Below are 18,134 nucleotides of genomic sequence, written 5' to 3' on the forward strand. Positions count from 1 at the left end.
TGGAGATTTGAGATGCTCTGAGTATCTTGGGAGTTTGAATTTCTGTTTGAGTAAAAACTATCTTCTTGAAAAGGGACTGTTCTCTCTATGGTAGTACATCAGAGCTTCTAGTAGGTTACGTAGCTTAGAAGTAAAGAGAAAATTGTTGAAATGGAACTTGGCACTTGCACAGGTCAATACAGCTCAGCTACTCCATTGTTAGAATCCCAGATATTTTCACAAAGGTAACATATAAAAGGAAAGCTGTTTAAAAGAGTTCTCTGGAAATGTTCTTTGAATCTGTCTTTCCTGCTCCGTACAGCTGCAGCTGTGGCTGCATGCAGGGGAGGAGAGTGTTTTCAAGACTGCTGTGTCACTGATGTATGCAGGTGTCAGGCTTACATTTCTAGATGCACGCTCCAATGTTCAAGTTCTTTCATCTATTGACAATCCTTTTCAATTTCTCCAAATGTTTATGGAAATATTGACAGAACATTTCTAATGCTGACAAACTTCTTATGATCTATTCAGTGCAAGCAGGCTGAAGGCAGCTCAGTGAATTGTCTTTCTTCTCATTGTTGCCATGGAGCGTTCATACCCACCAAAGGCAGTGCCTACAGCCAGGACTTAGCCTGTCCAGTTTGTCACAGAGACATGAATGTGTTCCTTGGATGGCCAGAAGGGCACAAAATCTGCTCTGGGTTGGCAGCCTTCTCATCAGTTTCGTCACCTGTGCTCTGTCTTCCCTCAGGCCTGCTCATGCAATCCTCTTGGAAAAATTTGTTATGGCAGCCTTGCATCCTGTGGGCAACATGTGCTATTACCCATTTGGCTACTGGTTTGACCCTTCTTCAGCAGGGAAGAGAATACAGAACTGCTCTCTAGCTCCTCAGGGGCTGATGGCTGGCCCTGGGGCACAAGCCCAGAGGAGCTTGTGAGTGAAGGCACAACCTCCTGCAGCATCAGGATATGAGGTGCTTGATACAGGCCTGCTTTGTAGGGGGCTCAGCCTGCTTTGGCACAGCTGAGGGAGCTCACTGTACCCTCCACTAGTTTGGCTTCTGTGAGGTTTTATGTGAGATCTTCTTTGCTTCATGTACCCTCATCCTCAGCCTCTTTTTGAACTGGCACTTCCCTGCTGTTTCCCTGGACTGTTTGCATCTGACAGCTCAGCATGCTGCAGTAAAAGCAGGGAAGGATAAAGGCAAAAAACCCCTCTATAAAGTGGGTGGAAAACTGCTGAGCACTGTACAGGAAGCCTAGACAGTGAGCTGGAATAATAAACCAATGTGGGCAGCATGCACAGCCAAGATGCCTCACTCCTGGGAGTACAGCTTGGACTGGCCAGTCCGTAGGTGTGTCACAGTCCTTAGGAGCTCCTTGGCTCAGTGTCCTGTGGCTCTTGGTCCCAAGCAGATGTCTTCAATTCTGCATTTTGGAATATCTGAGTAGAACATGCAGAGATGAAAAAACTTCTGACAAAAAGAGGAAGTTTTCTCTAGCAGAGACAGTTTCTTCCTACCTTAGACAGATTTTGTGTGTGCATAGACAGTTTTCCAATGTTTTTCTTTGGAAAACTGAATTTAAAGGGAAGACGGGCAATTCATTTATACAATAGAAATATTGGTAAGAGTCTGTTTCTAGAAATACAAATCCATTTCCTTTTCTGGGAAGCAAAAGGAAGCAGACTTGTACCTTTTGGTGTGAGTTTAACAGAATTGATGATTAATGCTGCTAATACTTCCCCTGTGTTCCCATGGGAACTCCCCTTAGCTGTCTCACAACTATTAAAGTACAAGTCTGCTCTTCAGGGTGCTTGTGGAACCAAGTAACAGTGGACCTTTACTCAGACCCCCCCAAGGTAGCAGTGGTATGAACTAATTGCTGGAAGTAAGTTTGCTGTATGCAATACTGCGGATGTATGAAAGAAAAAACCAAACCTTGCTAAACTCTGTTTTTAACTAACTCTCCACCCCCAAAGAAAATAGGCAATTTTCACTTTATTTCCTTAGAGGCCAGTGTAGAGCATGAAAATATAATTTTCAACCAGGTTTTTGTATGATGTGCCAAAGCTTTAGGATCTAATGTTTGTACCGTGCTGTACCAGTGCATTTAGGACCTTGAGTTAGCCTTTTTTACCAGCTATTGAAGAGATGCTATAAATCTCCTAAATCCGAGTTTGATTCTTTTAGTTGGCACAGGAGGTAATACATCACTGTGCTGAAAAAAATAAAAGCCTTGGCCTTTTTTCTACTGATCTAGGTCACAATTGCAGGCAGCAATTTATCCTGCTGGATAAAAGAAAATGTGAATTTAAATGAATGCATTTTGTTGTTTCTGCCTGTTGAGTTCCATCTGTAACCCTTCTTGAGCTAGCATCCTAATGTAAAATCATAATTTTCTTTAGTACCAACACTTTACAGAAAATGGCAACAAGATAGTAAATGTCAACTGAACTTGAACTGTCCTTTGAAATCTGTGTAGATTAGCTGTTCAGGTGCTCTGTTGTTTCTTGCAGAATGGAAACTGGAGAACTTGAAGAGGCTTGATGTCAATCAGGTATCAAACACACCTAATTTAATAGTTCATAAGTTTTCCCCTTAAATTATGAGTTTTGCGTGATTTAAAGTAATTACTTAATTTGAGTGAATGATCACACCAATGTAACATTTCCCTAGAAACAGGAACCACAATAACATAATGAGGGTAAGTTTAAATTGCTTGTTGACAAGAAATTGACAGCTGCACAAACAACTTCTCCTGAAGATGCACTATTGCACCATTTATTTAAGCGATCCCACATGGCTGTAGGAAAAGTGCAGTACAATACACCAGGTCCCCCAAGCTGCTGTCATGAAATCAAAACCATTTCTTGCTATAGTGGTAAACTGTGGAGTTTTTTTTCATCTGTGATTGTGGCCCAAATATTTTGCAAGTTAGACAATTAGTCAAGGAAGAAAAGAATGTGAACAACTTTTCCATTGATCCTTAATCAGTCAAGCTTTTTTAAATGGTGGTGCTTCATCATCCTTCAAAAATCAATATATGAATAACAGACTCCAAACCTACTCAAACAAGGGAAATAATCTCATGCTAGAAGGTTCAAATTGGGAATGTTCTGGATCAACTGCCTTCAGCAAATCCCTGGTACAAAACTATAAAAAAAGATTAGTTTTCCTCTTAAGGTTGGTAGGAGTTATGGCAATGTTGTTTTGAGACTGTAAAGAAGAGTCTTGAATATTACTTTGCCCTGGATAATGGAGTTCCCAAGGACAGACAGAGCTTTTGTCCTGTAGTACACGTAGGATGATGGGTAAAAATAGCAAACAAGACTTCTAATTATCATTACACTCCAAGTGTATTGTTCTCAACAAATAATGGTTTGGAGTCTGCTCAGTAGATCTGAGGCTGGAGTAGTGCCTGTGATTTCAGTGTAGTTTTTTCAGATTTATGCCTGAGAAACAAAGAATTTTGGTGTCTAGTTTTATATTAAAGGAAAATATAAACCTGGTAAGAGGCAGTGTTTATTATCACAAATAGAAGGAAATGATAACTTATTTCATGAGATGCTTTAGTGAAGATTGAAGGGCCTCTTGGAGGCCTGACTGGACATTAAAAAGCTGCAGAAACTCCCTCTGTAGGGGAGAAGATGAGCAATCTGCGCTGTGAAAGCATGGGATAAAGAATGTTGTGAAAAGCAGTATATCCAGAATACTGCTTAAAACTGTAAATATGGAAATAGTTCTTTTGGTCATATAAATAGCCATAAAAAGTGGTATGCCTCTCTGAGTGCAGTAAAGGAGCTGTTGAATTCCTGCAAATAAATACTGGGGTAGTTATAATGTGCCTTTTAAATGAAATGTATTTTTTCAAGCTTGCTCAGCAGCAGAGCTTCACATTTTGAATCTAATCATGCCATGACTACTAGAAACTAAAAACCCAAAAAACTGTAAAGGAGACGTGCGTGTATAACTTGGTGATATTACATAGTTATCTTTTGCATATGCAGATATGTTAAAATTAAGCTGAATTTATTATCTCTAGAGGCTGAAGCTATGTTAAAATGGAATGCTTCTGTTTGTACAGGCTGATATAGCACCACTGATGGCTTCCCTTATCGGTGTGCCTTTCCCCCTGAACTCTGTGGTAAGAAGTACAGATGTTTTTCTATGTTATAAAAATCTGTTCACTATAAAGGAAGAGGTGCTAGGGGTGAGACTTGAGGTGTGTGAGGAGAAGGATTACAGATTTGTCAAAGTGCTATAGGGTGTGAAGACTGCTCGTAGTTTTAATTTTATGTGTGTATCTTTAGAGTACAAACTTAAATTTTTTTAATGTATTGTATAGGGCTTTTAATTGGAGAGGCAGCTGGTCCTTTTTTAAGCTGCAACTTTATACTCTTGAGCTATATAAGAGTTTTTTGTTGCTTTGTTTTTAGGGATGGTAAAAATGCAATATGGTTTGAATAACACATGATTTTGATCATGAAAGCTAAGCCTGTAAACAAGCCAGTTCCTGCAATTTAATATTCAATTATTTCTTGATTAAACTGGTGTACTTTCTTCAGATGTTATCTTGTGCCTCTAATTTAGTGAAGAGTGAGATGACTTTCTTTTAATTTCTTTCATGTATTATTACATAGTTCAAAAGTTGCCTCATAAATATTGAATTGACAATTAGCATTTCATTCGTGTGCTGTCACACTGCTAGTTTCACATATAAAACACCTATTTACAGCATATTTTTTGGAATATTTCTTCTGGGGACTCTGTCCAAGGAATTGTCCCCTTGTCCTGCACTCATTGCTGGTTATGTGAGGAGAGCTGCCCAACACAGGGTGGCATGGGAACTGCTCCCTTTCCTACCACAAGTACTGGATTGAGTCAGGCCCAGGTGAGGCTTTGGGTAGAAGACTGTTAGGGGTATCAAAAATGGCCTTTGATTAGAGGTTGAGTTTATATTATTTTATAGTATATAGTTTGGTAACAACTTCTGTTATTTATGCTTTTTGCATTCCTGTAGAAGCTGAGATATTACAAACAATCCCTACAATGTTGCAAATCTGTGTGAGAAGAGTAGAGTATATTCAAATAACATGAGTTATTTCAGCAGTAATTTGAAGTGTTCTTACTGCTTATTTGGCCAGCAATTCAGTTAAGAGAAATTCCTGTTATTTAATTTAATTTTTTTTTACTTATTATGTGTATTTTTCTTCCTCAGGGAACTCTACCTCTGGAGTATCTGAACACTAGTGCTCTTTTCAAAGCAGAGAGCATGTTTACCAATGCTGTTCAGGTTCTTGAGCAATTTAAGGTACTAAACATATGGTAAAAAAGCCCAACTTATTTGAATAATAGTTGTTGCTATGTGTAAGGAACTGTATGACTTACCCTATCCATAGCGTGCCAAGTCGAAAGATTAAAATTGAATGCACATTCATTTGATTGAATAGCTGTCAGACTTATCTGGGGAAGCTTGAAATACTTTAATAAAGAAGTTTGGTTGGCTTTTTCTAAGGAGAATGAATAACTTTTTTCTTGCATCTTAACAAAAATGGTGATGTTTATTGGTGTTAATGTAAATCTACTTGCAGTATATAGGTAGAATGCTGGTACCAGAGAAGGGAAATAATGCCTTGGCATTTGGGGGCTGGGAGACAAGGCCTTAAATCAGGGTCACTACACAAACAGATCAGAAAGGTAAAAGGCTCCTGTGCATTAAAGAAATTAAATTAGTGGCCTAATTAACTTTTAGCTAATGCTGTTATATCTGTTGTTTTGCTTTGCAAATGTTCATCTCTGGTTCCTCTGTCTTGAATCATTTAATATTGGATATTACATTATGAGAACACATGAGTGGTCCAAATAAAAAAGGTTCTGTTTCACTAAGCAGTGGAGTGAGAAACTGTCCAAAATCCCAGTTTTGGCAAGGCACAGAAATACTCTGAAGGAAAATCATCCTCCACAGATAGAAGCTGAGACACAGAAGAACTGTTATCCTCTCTGGAAATTCCTGTCACAGTAGTGAAACAATGAACTAGCATGAGATGACATGCATGAGATCAGCACCTTCAGCATCTTCTGTCCCTTTGTGAATGCCAGCTTCACAAAGGTGTGGATACCAGGGTGGCAGTGTCAGCAGCAGAATCACTTTCAAAAATAAGGTGGAGAGATGGTGTGTTAACAGGGAGAGTAACTGGTGGGGTTGGATGTGAAGTTTGAAGCATGCAGATATGACCTCTGCAGTTGGAAGACCTCTGCTTTAAGCATTAAGGATGACTCAGATATTTTTCAGTTAAATTGGCATCTTGGAGATTATTTAAAAAAACGAAGTAGTTCTGCTTCTCCTTTCTTTTGAGCTTACTTTTGTTCTGTTGTTCTCTAGTGCTGGGTTATTCTTGTTGGCTTTTTTTTAGCATTGTATTGGAATGATCATGTCTGCATTTCCTTTGAATTTCTTTTTTTCTCTGCTGAAGCAGAAGTAGACTGGCTTAGACACGCCAAGTGGATTTTTACTTTTCCTGTGATGGGCTGACCTGACCACAGTTTGTGCTCCCTGGAGATGATGTTGCCTCGGATGGATAGGATGAAATATGTGGGTTCCTACTTCCAGCTGTCAGGTTTTACAAGTGGTGTGCTTAGGAAGTTCCTGACTGTACATTATGCCAGCAGTCAGACTTGAGTCAGCCAGCTGTAGGAGGCCTTAAAGATGTTTTGGAGGACCTTGGACAAAGTATCTCTGATGGCATCAAAACCTTCTATTTTTGTCCATGTGCAGGTTAATTGATTTACAGCATTGCTTTGGCAGTGTTTGCTGCAGTGTACTGGTGCCTGTCTGGCAGAAATGGTGCTGGTTTCATTGAGGGTGGTTGTCACTGAAGCCTGGTGTCACTTCTATCCATGTCTTCCTTTTATCCTGGAAACTGTAGAAGGCCTTCTGAGAAAAGCAGGGGCTAGAGCATGGTTTATTTTATTTACTTTAGAGCAGGTCTGAGTTTGCAGGAGCTCAGAGGAGTTGTGCATACTGGAGTATAACACCCAGATATTGAGAGTGTGATTTCATTCCTTTTCCAAAGTCTTATACATCGTCTTTGATCTTTTGTAGTTTAATTCCTGATACAATTTTTAGTCTTGTTGCCACTTGCATGTAATGATTTAATGCTCTTTTATGCAGGTTAAGATGAGTCAGAAAAAAGAAACTACATTGTCAATTCTGTTCACACCATTCAAGTAAGTGTCTGTAAAAACTATGTATATTTTACCTGATTGTTTGTCTTACCACTTGCTTTGGTATTTCAGTGAGCTGCAACAACTCATTCAGTCTCTTAAGTCTTTTGTAGATGGAAGTGTTTATCTGCCTATGAAACTTTGCACTAGAACTCTATGTAATTACCTGCTTCTTCTCACCAGAACTTTAGGATGTAATTGGGATGATCCTGTCTGCATTTCCTTTGAATTTTCTTTTTCTCTGCTGAAGCAGAAGTAGACTGGCTTAGACATGCCAAATGGATTTTTACTTTTCCCGTGATGGACTGACCCATTTTAAAATCTATTCCTTACACTTTATTTTCCATTAAGGGTAATTTGTCTAGGCTTTTTTTGACACTATATATTGCACTGATTTTTTTTCTTGCTATACTTTGGGCATTTTTTCAGCATACTTTGGGAGATGCAAGTCCCTATATGGTCAGGAAGTGCCATCTGTTAATTTATATATATGTCTAAAAGTTGAACTAAGAATTGTTTCTTCTGTCATTTAAATGCCAATGAAGAATAAATAAAATACATTGCATCCAGAAAAGAAGCTTACAATGTTTAGCATTTGTGTTGCCTGGTCTTAGTGTTTCCAGGGCTGTTGAAGGAGTCTTTGTAGTGATTTGTGTATCTGGGAACTCTGCTCTAGTGTATGGAACAGTTACTGCTCCCCTCACCCTTCTGTCTTATCTAATTAAAGCTTCTTTTTCCTTTACCTTTCTTCTGTAGAGGTTTTTAAAAGCTTTGCCATGGGTGGATGTGATAGTGTACAGTTCTGCTCGCATTTGGTGGAGTGCTCCAAAAATGCCTTGTCACCAAGAGCAGCTGTTTTCCTTTGGGAACTAGAGCACTGTTAATTAAGATCTTTAAATCATAGCAGCAGTAAAACATACTTGAGTCGCTTCCTGTGAAGTATGTTTATTGTTAAAGATGATTGCTGTCTGTCTGAACAGGCAATTGCTGTGTTATTTTATACCTCTAGCTCCTTCAAAGGGAAAGGTTCAAGACAGTCTGTGAGACAAAAGTCAAGTTAATCCTGGGCACATAATGAATCCTTTAGAACAAATTCTGAATAACAATGACAGCTGCATTATCAAAGAATTTACTGATCTATATGAAATAAAATGCCCATATGGAAAGGATGGATGGTTCTCTTTGATAGAATTAGTTTGATTTTGCAGCTCTTTCAATTTTACCTTTCCTTGAGAAATAAGACTGAGCCTATATGAAAAGATGTGCTTTTATTAATGCTATAGATCTTTAAAGGATCTAAATATTACCAATTGCTTTATGGATTGCTTTTTTATGCTATGTTGGATTGATTTAAGTGGAAATACCAGAGACATTTATCACTTTGAAAATGCAGCTAAAATTTGGTATAAATATATTGTTACTTTGGTATGGTCGACTGCAAAAATAAGTTTATTTTCTTTAGATACTCTACAATTTTTTCTGAATCAAAATTTGGATTAATAGTTGTTCCAGGAAATGTTTTGATTTGAGACCAAAATAATTCCTTGGATGTGTGAGTGTCATGGCTGGAGTGATGCACCTCACTCATCAGAGAGAAGTGATTACTATTTCACAATGTTTGATAGGAAATGCCACAGCCGTTAGCAAGATTTAGTGTCAAGGTACACTTGATTATTTACTGCATAGAGGATGGGTCAGAAAAAGCTGTCATGGAGATCCTCCTGTTGAGTTGTGAGATGCAGAGAAGACCTCCTTAGAGTCTAACCTCCTTCTCAGAAGGAGTTTAGATGCAGCTGGGTCTAGAATTAGTTCCAGACTTGGTCAGTGGTTTTGAGGGAGGCAGGAATCCACTACCACAGTGAAATGCCTTACAGGAATGTTGTGGGGGTGAAGACTTTCTTTGTTGCTTCAGGATGATGCTGTTTATTCATGCTTGGAAAGCAGAAAAAGACTCACCATGGATGGTCACACACTAATGTAAATACTCACCCACAGTGTGCTGGGAGTAGTTTGGCCACATTCTGATTAGTCTTCACAGCTTTCCTTGACTTTCAAAACTTGGCTCATGTCTGGAAAGCTACCAAGGGATCTTGTCTAACCTCTTACTAATAGTTGGGATGAAGTGGTTGAACACAAACTTACTTTTAAACACATGAGTAACTTCCTAGCGCTCCAGCTTGCAGGAACCAAAGGAAGAGTGAAGGTAGTTTTAGGCATGACCTGTCTATAGATCCATCCCTCCTTTCACATGCAGATGACTGAATGTGTGTGCAATGAACACAAGCCTGAACTTCAGCTGCAGATACATGATCTGATGCATTACTATGAGGCAAACCACATCAGATAATCACACAAATTATGCTTGAATCTGAATGACATAGAGAGGGAAAGGCATCCATCCCCTTCTGCTGTCTTTGTTGAGACACTTTTTTGGTGGTAGATAGAGGGTGTAGAAGGGTATGATTGCTTTTTCAGGTGAAGTTAAAAATGCTAAGGTGGGGACACCTACCTCCTGTCCAGAGCAAGTGAAATCCTGGTGTGCTGTGCTATGTTTCAGAGTCATTGGTATTTGTAGGGAGGTTGTGTTTCTGCAGAGCTGTATGCTATTGGGAGTTGTCAGCCCAGGTTTAGTGTCAGGTTTGACTCCTGATCTGTATTAACCTATGGTTGGCCTTACCTGCTGCTGCAGCTGAGCACAGTTCTGTGCTGTGTCTGCTCCTACTGTCCTTTCATTCAGACACAAATAACTTCTTCCACCTCTGTTCATTTTCAGTTGTTGTACAAAGGAATTATACTCATTTTTAATCCTTCTGGTGCCTGAAATATGTAACTTGAAGCTCAGAAAGTGTATGCTCCAACATATAATTCTTTTTTTCTTCATAGTTTATTGGAAGTTAGTGAAGGGTTATTCATGTCTGAAGTGCTTTGGAATCATGAAGTTACATAGAAAATTTTCAATTTTATTTTGTTTGTGAGTATTACAGATTTTGTGTTATTTCAGCAACTCGGTGACCTGAAAATCAACAAAGATATCTCTAAGAACTGAATTTCTTAAATTATTTAAAGATCTAGTTGAATAAAGTATAATAGAAAATGTAGATATGAGCTCCAGAAGAAATCTGAGTTTAGAATTTCAGATTGAGACATTCTGGTTTTAGAGGTGCAATTACTAATGAATATGTAGTTTACTGAGCAGGAGAGAGAGGAGGATATATTCACAATGTGTTCTGTAGAAATTGCAACTTAACAGAAACTTAACCTGGACTTAATTTTTTCGGTCAGAAATAGCATTAAAATGTTTGTTTTGACATTCTGAGGGAAAAATCCTGTTTTCTAGTTTGATTTTCAGGTGTTTTATTACTGAGTGAGTAGAAAACTGTTCATGACCTTCAGCTGCAATGACTCAAAAACTGGTGTTTGAGTTGTACATTGAATATATTGCACCAAAAGCATAAAGCTAGTATACAATATATATTTGTGGATAAAATAAGCCTGTTTTCAAAGTGTTGGCAACAGAGGAAGAATATTGAATTGATATAAAGCTTCTGATTTCTACAGGGAATCTCATCCCTAGCAGAAGTGTGGCTGGCACAGTGGACAGGAAATGAAGGAGGCCAGTAGATATGTGCCCTTTCCTACTTGGATCTAAATTGCATTTCTCTCTGAAATCCATCTGTCAGGTGTATAATGATGAGAAGGAGGATGGAGCTGATCATTGTGTTATGTGATAGAAACTTCAATAGTGTCTACTTGACCAGACTCGAGGTGGGTTAGAGTTTGAATAGCTCTATCTATTAATAAGGATGTGTCTGGCTGCCATTTTTGCTTTATCAAAGTGCCTTCATCAAGGAACAAATCTGGGTAAAGTGTATCTTGAGGCTACTTGTGAAACTGTTGAGAATACATTTCAGAAACTCAGCTCCAAGTGTTTGATTCTGCAAGGCAAGGTGCAGTATCCCTTGCTGAGACTGAATACTTAACTGCAGTTCGAGTTGGATATATGAAAGAAGTTAGTATCTGAAATTTATTGCCTTCCCACTTCCTTTCTCTCCCTACCTTATTTTCCCAACTACAAAAGACATATTTTCAAAAACCATTTGCTTAGCAAAGTCAGAGGCTTTTCTCAGAATTCTGAGAAGAAACGCACACTGCTTTGACCTTTATGTGTGAGAAAAGGAGGTGCCAAGGTACCAGATGCTTTGAAGGAAGTGAGAGGACAAATTTGAAGACTGCTGACAGAGGAAAACTGATGTCCAGGATAGTTCACTATCTTAGCTTTCTGACCATTTGATGCACCTTAGGGCAACTGCCAAGCTGGCACAGCTCAAAGACCAGTGTGCCAAGGGGCCAGATGCTACTGTTGCAAAATCATTCCCAAAGTTGGCATCTCTGGCCTGTGGAAGTAATCCTGCAAGAAGTATCAGAAGGACAGGGTGGTATGGTGAGTAAATGGTGCATCACTGTTGCCCTAAAAGCTGCGAAACCAATTAGTGCAATTTTATTGTCCCAAGAGGTACAAGAGATTTCAGATAATTACATAAAAGCACAAGAGTCCTTTTGCATAGTCCTGGTGTATCCAATGCTTTCAGGTATGGCTGTGCTTCCAGCTGGTCAGGTTCTGGTCCCTCACAGTAAGGTAGCAGGAGCAGTAGTTTAAGAACCACCATCTTCAGAAAAAAATCCAAGGGATGAACACCTAAACTATAATCAGTGCTTGCTTACCACTAGCTCTGCTTTTTTATTGAATGTCTTGAAGTTTTTAATCAATAATGGTTGGGGTTTTTTTATCAGGAAATAGAACCTTGACTTTAAATAAGAAACTTGAGCTATCTTCTCATATATGAAAAATCCTGTACCACCTTATGCTGCATTTTTAAAGTAACCTAATTGTCTGAATACTACATATTAATCATACCAAATAATTACTTTTGTGTGCATAATCAAGTTATAACTTGCATATTTATGTAGACAGTCACTGCATTTTTAATGTGCAGTGTACATTTATTAAATAAAAATGTATTTTTCACCATATGAAAATGTAACTCTTCCTTTGCTCTATCCTCTAGTATGAATTGAGATATAACTCCCTTAAACATTTGTATGGACTTGGTGCAAGGAAGTATCAATCATGTAGAGGCTGTGTCTTTCCACATAATTGCCCATTATGTATTTTGTCAGTGATAGAAAAGAAAATAGAGTGTAGAGAGAATTTGAAGATTACAGAAACTTCAAAAAACTGCCTTGTGCACAAATACCTCTCTTTTCTTCCTTTCTCTGATGACTGGAGATACAGTACTATATTGTTCCCTCTGTCTGATGGCCTTTCAAAACTTAAATAATAGCTATTCCCACAAAATTGACATTTGGATCAAAGTGAAGCAGGTGATTTCTTTTCCACTATTGAGCAAGGCAGGGTTCCTTAAGATGTCAGTACATCCTTTGAAACATACTATTTTTGTTTTGCTTAAATAAATTACTTTTATTGAAATAACTGGTAATATGTAAGGTATTTGTGATATATGTGATAATGCTTGCAAGAGCAAACATTTAGCTTTGAATGCCAAGAGGAAAGGGTGAAAATATTGCAGTAGGTAAGAATAGTCTAATAGTGATCATTCTCCCTGCATGTTTGTTGGAATGCTTTGTGTCTTCAGAGGACCTTTTATTTAGCAGAAGCACTAATTTAGCTGCAGAGATTTCAGCCCCTTCATCCTGTAGTCAAGAATGAAGGACCAGCAGCTTCTATCAATTCCAAGTGAACCCTGCAAAGGCAGGCAGCCTTTTCCTGTCTCTACTTTGTCCCCATTGTGTTATCAGGTGTGAATCCAGGCATAAGGGATTGCTGGTAGAAGCTGGTCAGTGTGGGCACCTTTTGCCAGCTGGTGTTGGGAGGCAGACTGGCAGCCCTCTCCCCTTCACCCTTGGCTTTAAGGACATGTGTATATACATCAAAAAATAGAACTGCAGTGCTGTAGAGACAAAGTGCTCAAATGAAAATAATGGCTTTCTATTATTTTTTACAAATAATAGAATTTATATTTAAATATAAATAGTTTAAATAGTTAAGGTATTATCTCTTCAGGGAGAAATCAATGCTTGTTCTTTGGCAAAAATGTCAGCTTCTCTCACACTGAATGGGCCATGTCTGAAGCACACTGCTGCTCAGGGAGGATGCAATCCTCTCAGAAGGCAGACATCCTGCTGGTCTTGAGTTTCAGCAGTGCACTCTGAAGCTTTTAGTTTGTACACGAGAAGCTAACTGGCTTCTGCACAGGAGGACTGGATGTAATTGGATTTACTATCAAGTAGGAAGTAGGTAAGGTCTTAAGAAGGAGCTAAAAGGCTGGTATATAAGATAAAATATCACAAGATTAATGTATATTTCTCTATTGCCTTGTATTATAAATCCTTTTGCCCTTTTCGTGGAACTTGTGAGGCTTTGTGCAATGAGGGTGAGGGAGGATTTCCAGCAGGTGGTAGGAGGGGATGGACAGAGAATGCTCTGCTCTGGGGTGTGAGGTGAGGGGCAGAATACAGGACTCTTTCTGGATCACAGTAAGAAAAGCCCAATTACAAATAGCTTAATAAAGGAGCTGTTGTAATAATAGGAAATGAACAGAAGAAAACAGCAATTAAACCATACATCCCTTCAGATGCTGGGCACCCTATGTTGTGGAGCGTGGGATCAGTTTTCTGATGGTGCCACACAGATGCTGGCTGTGGAGGCATTCCCTTGTATTGCTCATTCAAGCTGCTATGTGATTTTCAATCAAGAAATCAACCCTGGTGATAATTTCTACTGTCAGACAGAAAGGAGGTTCACATGAGAACTTCTTGCAGCTCTTACATACATGAGGACAGGCAGGCAGTGTAATCCCTGTTACAGAGTGGGAATTGCCTGCAGGCTGCTCTGTTCCTCCCAGCTGACTGGGTCTGTCCCTTGGCCAAGGTATTTGGGCACCACATTCCTGGGCCTGCATAGGGTATGTGGATCAGTGACTCCTTGATGTGCAATGGTCTCCTGGTTAGGATCAGTATGGGTGGTCTCCCAGACATGTTTTGTTGGCCATGGGGCCCTGCTGGTAGGTACTTGCACAACACAAGCTGCCTGCTCTGGATGCAGCTGCTTCAAAAATGGTCGCTGTGGTTTAGGATGGGCATGTAGGATTGTGGAGCAGAAGAGAAGCTGTGGTGTAACACTATATAGCCACAACACTGCAGATACCTAGATCCAGCTCATTGTCATAAATCATACATAAGTCATTGACATAAATCATCACGTATCTTGCAGAGGTGAGGACTCACTTGAAGCATTGGCAGGGTGTTGTTATGGACAGTCAGCACATATCCCTCCCCTGTAGTACTAAAATAGAAGGGACTTTAAAAATGGTGCCTTTCTTTTCCTTCAAGGATCTTCCACCTTTCCTGAAAAGCAGTTTCCCTTTCCAAGGCTGCGGCATCATTTCCTGCTATGGCTTTCTGGACAAACCCCCTGCCCCTGGAAGATCCCTGCATCCAGCTTCTCAGTTCTGCTTTAAGGGGACCAAAGGGACAGTTTTGGAGTGTGGTCTCCTCCCTTCTGGCCTCTGCTTCTCTGAAGCTCTTGCCATAGTAGTTTACATGCAAAATATGCTGTGTGCAGCCCAGTTACCTTAATTGCTTCTCTGTTCAGTGAATTGGCAGCTGGCAGTTTAGTTGTCAGCTCCTTTTTCTCTCATCTTTGTTATCTAAGGGATTTACATAAATATCCTAAGGCACTATGCTGTTGAATATGCTACATCAGGGATTCTGATTTGTGAATATTAAAGGCTATTTTAATTCCTGAGACTTGACAGTCCACGGTTAGAGCATTAGCAGTCAGACCATTTCCTGCGGCTTCACTGATGTCCCGCTGTCCTCTTCTGCATGTTTGTGAATCTGATGAATACAAAAGCATAGATGTACTGACAGGCTTCTGCAATGTGTCAGTAAATAGACTTTTTGCTACCTTTGGCCTGTGGAAGTGTGTGTGCCCATCTTTCATTTCCTTATGCTTTAAAGAACAAAAACCTCGGAACTTAAAAACTGGAGCCTCTTATTGACTCCTCTTATTGACTTTCTCATCCTTTTCTTCCTTTTGGAGTGCTAGTGCTTTTTAATGCTTCTTAAAAGAAAAGGATAACTGAGTTGCAAAAATAACTTACTACAACCCTACAACTAGACTACCTGACTAAAAATTTAACACAGTAGTCAGAAAATCCAGAAATACAAAAACCCACTTGAAATTTAGACCCTCCAAAACTGAAAGTCCTGACAGTGGAACAGCAGGAAGAAAGGCATTAGAAAGGCATTTCCCATTAAGTTGGGAAAGGGAATATTGTGGGTTCTGGGCTTTATGAAGCTCTAGTAAACCCTTTTGTTTAAGTTTATGTAGAGCACATTTTCTTTTAAAAAGCATAACTGTAGTATAGTAATACTATGGCTGTAATTTTTAAAATCTGTAATCAGCATGCATCTTCTAATTATCAAAATGTTTTTTAGGACTTGCCTCTTTTAGCAGCTTACCTGAAAATATTTTAGTAAACAAGTAAAATTAAGGCCATCTAAACAAATTAAGGATCACTGATTTACCCATCAAATTGTTTAGTCTTTGAAACTTCGCTCTTTGATCAGAACTAAAATGTATGCAAAGGATTGTCTCTTTATCTCACTATGTGCTTTCAGTCTGTCTTTGGCAGATACTATAAAACAGTTCTTTTTTTCCAAAAAGGCACATCTGAAGAACTGGAATTGAATGCATTTTGAAAATGGGAAAAAATTGGCTTCTGGCCATTAAAATTCATGTAAATAGGTAATTTGGTGAGGTCCATAGAATTGTAATAGCTTTCTTTTTCCTGATCATTGCCCCAGGTAACATCACGTACTCTGTATTGCACAGCAAGTTCAACAGAAAGGAAATATCATGGTTCCAGACTTTGATTTATGAAACATTTATTTGGTCAATTTTTTTTCATATTTTGTTGAATGAACTTAAGTGTTTGCATCATTTGCCATTCATTGTCTTTGTGATTGTTCTTTGTTGTTAATGAAGTGGGAAAGTTTTCTCTTATGCATTTTATTCTGCCCCTACAAGACTGTGCACAGTACTTTGAAAAGTAAACAGGAAGCAAGAAACAGGGGAATTACAAAGTTGGGTTCATTTGAGATTGCACTGTCACCACCATAAAGTCTCTGCACTCATGGGTTGCCAACTGGAGTGAATTTGTTGTAGAACAGAAATAGATGTGCAGTCATGTTTCTGTCACATTAACAGTGTTGAATGCAGACAGATTTGTGTCTCTACTCTGCCATTACCCACCTGATGCTTTCTCAGGTACCATCCTGTTGAGCACTGGAAGTGCTTGAAGGCAGCTCTCCTGGAGGATTGCATTTTTGAAGCCTGTTGTTGCACTGGCTCAGTTGCTTTTGAATAGCAGCCCTGCAAAAGCATCAGGCCAGTCTTACATCTGCATTTTCAAGATGGCATTTTGCCAGCAGTGGATCAAATTATTGCTTTGTGGATCAAAGCCAAAATAGTGGGTCTTGTAAGTACTATTTCAGCTGCTTGCAGGGCTACTGGAGTGGAAGCCATCCATCTCTGCAGTATGGTCCTCTCAGGGAGTGGTGTGTGGCAACACAGTTTGAATTTACTCAGCTGATTGTGTTGCTGGCAGTTTTCTCCCATGGGGAGAGAGCAGAGAGGCCCTGGCACCTGCCCCATGCAGTGTCTGGATGGCAGAGGCCTTGATGCTCTGCCGGATGGGTGGTGCCCAACTTTATCCTGGCTGATTTATTTCAGGTACCAGGGATGATCTTTCTGGAGAACAGGACAAGAAGCTGTAATTATTCAGCATTTTGGCAGATGTTGCTAGAGTTGTTTGGACAGTGTCAGTCTGACTCTTTTGCTGCTAGCAATTCTGGAGTTAGGAATTTCATAGCAAAGCATGTGAGAAGCTCTGCTTTATGTGGTGTTCAAAAGAAGGTCACCTATACAAAATCCTATCATGCTATATTCAAATGGCCTTGATCTATCATGGGGTAGTCACAGGGGTCTAGGGATGTGTGTTCATGTCCTTCAGCTTTTTAGTTTTGCATCAACAGGAGGAGCAGGTGCTTACCTCTCCATCTCCCAAATAGCCAAAATGAAAAAGTTTTAGAAGACTGCTGAACAGCTACTTCTGATTTGCTGCTGTATAAGGGTCATAGAAATGTGATCACTGTCTTTTGCAAATCTTGCACTCTCAAAGGGTTGTAGGATGTACAGTATTTCCTTTTTTTCTGATGGAGAGAGTGAAAAGGCAGTGATGGAAGGGTGTAGATATGCATGAGCTGACATAAGTGCATGAGGTTTGTGAGTGTGTGTAGGTAAGCAGCTGAAATGAATTTGTTTTCATCTGACAATGAGCTAGGCAAAGATCTTAGTCTTTCTCTTGTACATTTCATCTACAGGTCTGTGGTGCTTCCTTGGCTTTCATTATTAAATCTGAATCATTATAAGTGTTCAACTAATACAGACACGAAGGGGTTACTTTTTATAGCAGAATTCTGGAAAATGTACTGTGCAATAAAATTACCATAAATCTTTACCCAAATAACCAGGCATAATAAAATTAACAAACTAGCAGTGGTGGATACAGATCTATTTGCAAGGCATCTCCTTCTGTTTTGAGAGGTTTTATTTCCTGATTTGTCTGCAGCATGCTACCTGTGCCATTGGGGATGGTAATTTCTGTAGTGTGATGATAAACAAGACTCATGGGCCAAAGAGAGATCCCTTTGACATTGCTATGGTGAATGTACTTCATCAGAGTCTTGTTGTGAATTGCTGTCAAATAGCTTAGCTTATGTGAAGCATGAATGATGTGCTGGAAAGATTAATTTTGTCAGGTATACCTATGACAAGGGTAACTA

General features: G+C 39.3%; 1 protein-coding gene across 3 annotated transcripts in view; it reads left to right on the top strand.

Moving 5' to 3' along the window:
• PIGN (phosphatidylinositol glycan anchor biosynthesis class N) overlaps positions 1 to 18,134 on the top strand; it is a 106,824-nt gene that overhangs the window by 39,163 nt on the left and 49,527 nt on the right. For all 3 annotated transcript variants that reach the window (XM_036406804.1, XM_036406803.1, XM_036406805.2), the window contains exons 9-12: positions 2,498 to 2,538; positions 4,066 to 4,125; positions 5,200 to 5,292; positions 7,153 to 7,208. In XM_036406804.1, coding sequence (XP_036262697.1) covers positions 2,498 to 2,538; positions 4,066 to 4,125; positions 5,200 to 5,292; positions 7,153 to 7,208 — 250 coding nt within the window. The remainder of the gene's footprint in view (positions 1 to 2,497; positions 2,539 to 4,065; positions 4,126 to 5,199; positions 5,293 to 7,152; positions 7,209 to 18,134) is intronic.

This window comes from Molothrus ater, chromosome 1 (genome assembly GCF_012460135.2).
Source record: "Molothrus ater isolate BHLD 08-10-18 breed brown headed cowbird chromosome 1, BPBGC_Mater_1.1, whole genome shotgun sequence".
NCBI classification, from domain to species: Eukaryota; Metazoa; Chordata; class Aves; order Passeriformes; family Icteridae; genus Molothrus; species Molothrus ater.